This window comes from Lolium rigidum, chromosome 1 (assembly GCF_022539505.1).
Source record: "Lolium rigidum isolate FL_2022 chromosome 1, APGP_CSIRO_Lrig_0.1, whole genome shotgun sequence".
Taxonomy (NCBI): Eukaryota; Viridiplantae; Streptophyta; class Magnoliopsida; order Poales; family Poaceae; genus Lolium; species Lolium rigidum.
Genome location: NC_061508.1, coordinates 113,117,581 through 113,119,307, shown reverse-complemented (window position 1 = coordinate 113,119,307; position 1,727 = coordinate 113,117,581). Strand labels below are relative to the sequence as shown.

Here is a 1,727-nt window from a genome sequence, read left to right as displayed (position 1 = left end):
TCCAACAAATAGACCGGTCTGGATTAGGGGTGGGCGCCATAAGGTCCTGACGTTGTATTTACCGCCCGCCAGCAATGTCAACGTGAAGCTGCTCCATATCTCTAAAACTGAGATTGGGCCCATGGACAAATTAAGACACAATAACTCGACACGACGGTACACACAATATATGCACATCACTACTGAATAAGCAGGGCGCACATGACGCCACTCGCCACACCGGACGCATAGCATATATATAGTCGTCCGGCGGGCGCCGATCGATCCGGTGAGCCGTCGTGATGCTGTCACCGGAACATTTCCTTCCACTCGCGCGCTTCATTAGTCATTAGTAATATGATGACGACGACCCGCCGAGCTGGAAGCCGTCGACCTCGTCGGCCGCTGGCATCGGCGAGAACATCGGGCTGTGCACGTAGCCATCGTCGAAGTACACCCCGTGGGAGTGGGACGCGCTCGCGTCGTACGCATCGAACTCCAGCTCCGACGCGTGGCACCATGACCCATCGCCGCCGACGTTCCCGCCGAACATGTCCAAGCCAGCATTGCCGCCGCCGCCGCCTGCATTTGAATCGTCGCCGTAGGGCATGGCTGCCCTGTGGTACGACTCGTTTCCAGCAATGCCATGATCAGCTGCCTGAGCCGGCGTTTGCACCGCGGGGATAGGGTTGGCGTAAAGGTGCTGGAGCTGGTCGGCGGAGAGGTCGGGGGAGAGGTATGGGGTGAGGGAGGAGCCCGGTGGGAGGTCCGGGTACGCAAAGTTGGTCCGGGCTTGGGCGCCGCGGATGGTGCGTGCGGCTCGGTCGTAGGCGATGGCTGCCTCCTCCGCCGTGTCGAACGTGCCGAGCCAGTGCCGCTCCTTGGTCGCCGGGTCACGGATCTCCGCCGCGTACCGTCCCCACTGCCGCGTATCGTCACAGGTCATCTAAAGTAACAACTTTAGTCCATTCGTATCTTTGCACGTAACAAAGGTAACACAAACCCTATGAATCCGTTCTAAGCAACTTAAGGTATCCACACGCAATAACAAAGTGATCCACCGTTGGACACAAAGTACCACTTCTGATGGTCCATTCGCTATGCAAAGGTATCCTCGGCGAACGTTCAAGATACGAAAAGTAGCCGTTTTATATGAATGCCCCGGAAGGTATCCTTGCTGTCATGGTATCATCGCACACTCTGAACACGATTCTATCTGAAATACTATTTTATCCACGCGCATCTTCTAACATAACCTTCGGTATGAAAGGCATCCTCGCCCACCGATCAAGTCACGAAAGTAGCCGTTCGATATACATGACCTGCATATTTTTCCTTGCACGCAGGGTATCCTCGCACAATATCAAAGGGATCCTCTAAGAAGGACAGTTGCGTCCATTGCTTATACTTCAATTTGTATCAGTCACTCGACATTGTATCCTCGCACCTCATCTAGAGTAACTTTTTGTCGACCATTTGTATAGCCACATGTCATGCTAGTAACCATTCGGTATGCAATGTATCCTCACCAACCGATCAAGTCACGAAAGTAGTCATTCGATATGCATGACCCGGATGCTTTCCTTGATGTCAAAGGTATCCTCGCAAACTATCAAAACGATCCTACTTGAAGTACTGTTCCTTGTGCACGTGGTATCGTCACAGGTCATCTAAAGTAACAACTTTAGTCTAAACCCTATGAATCCGTTCTAAGCAACTTAAGGTATCCACACGCAATAACAAAGAGA

At 52.5% G+C, this 1,727-nt stretch overlaps 1 protein-coding gene across 1 annotated transcript; it reads right to left on the bottom strand.

Annotated features, from left to right (window-relative positions):
• Positions 1 to 328: 328 nt before the first annotated feature.
• LOC124650193 (ethylene-responsive transcription factor LEP-like) lies at positions 329 to 925 on the bottom strand. Its single transcript, XM_047189747.1, has one exon. The coding sequence runs from the start codon at positions 923 to 925 to the stop codon at positions 329 to 331; it is 597 nt and encodes a 198-aa protein (XP_047045703.1).
• Between the last annotated feature and the right edge of the window lie 802 nt (positions 926 to 1,727).

Bases quoted from the DNA above. Each gene is read 5' to 3' on its own strand.
- LOC124650193 (XM_047189747.1), bottom strand. From the start codon at position 925: ATGACCTGTGACGATACGCGGCAGTGGGGACGGTACGCGGCGGAGATC.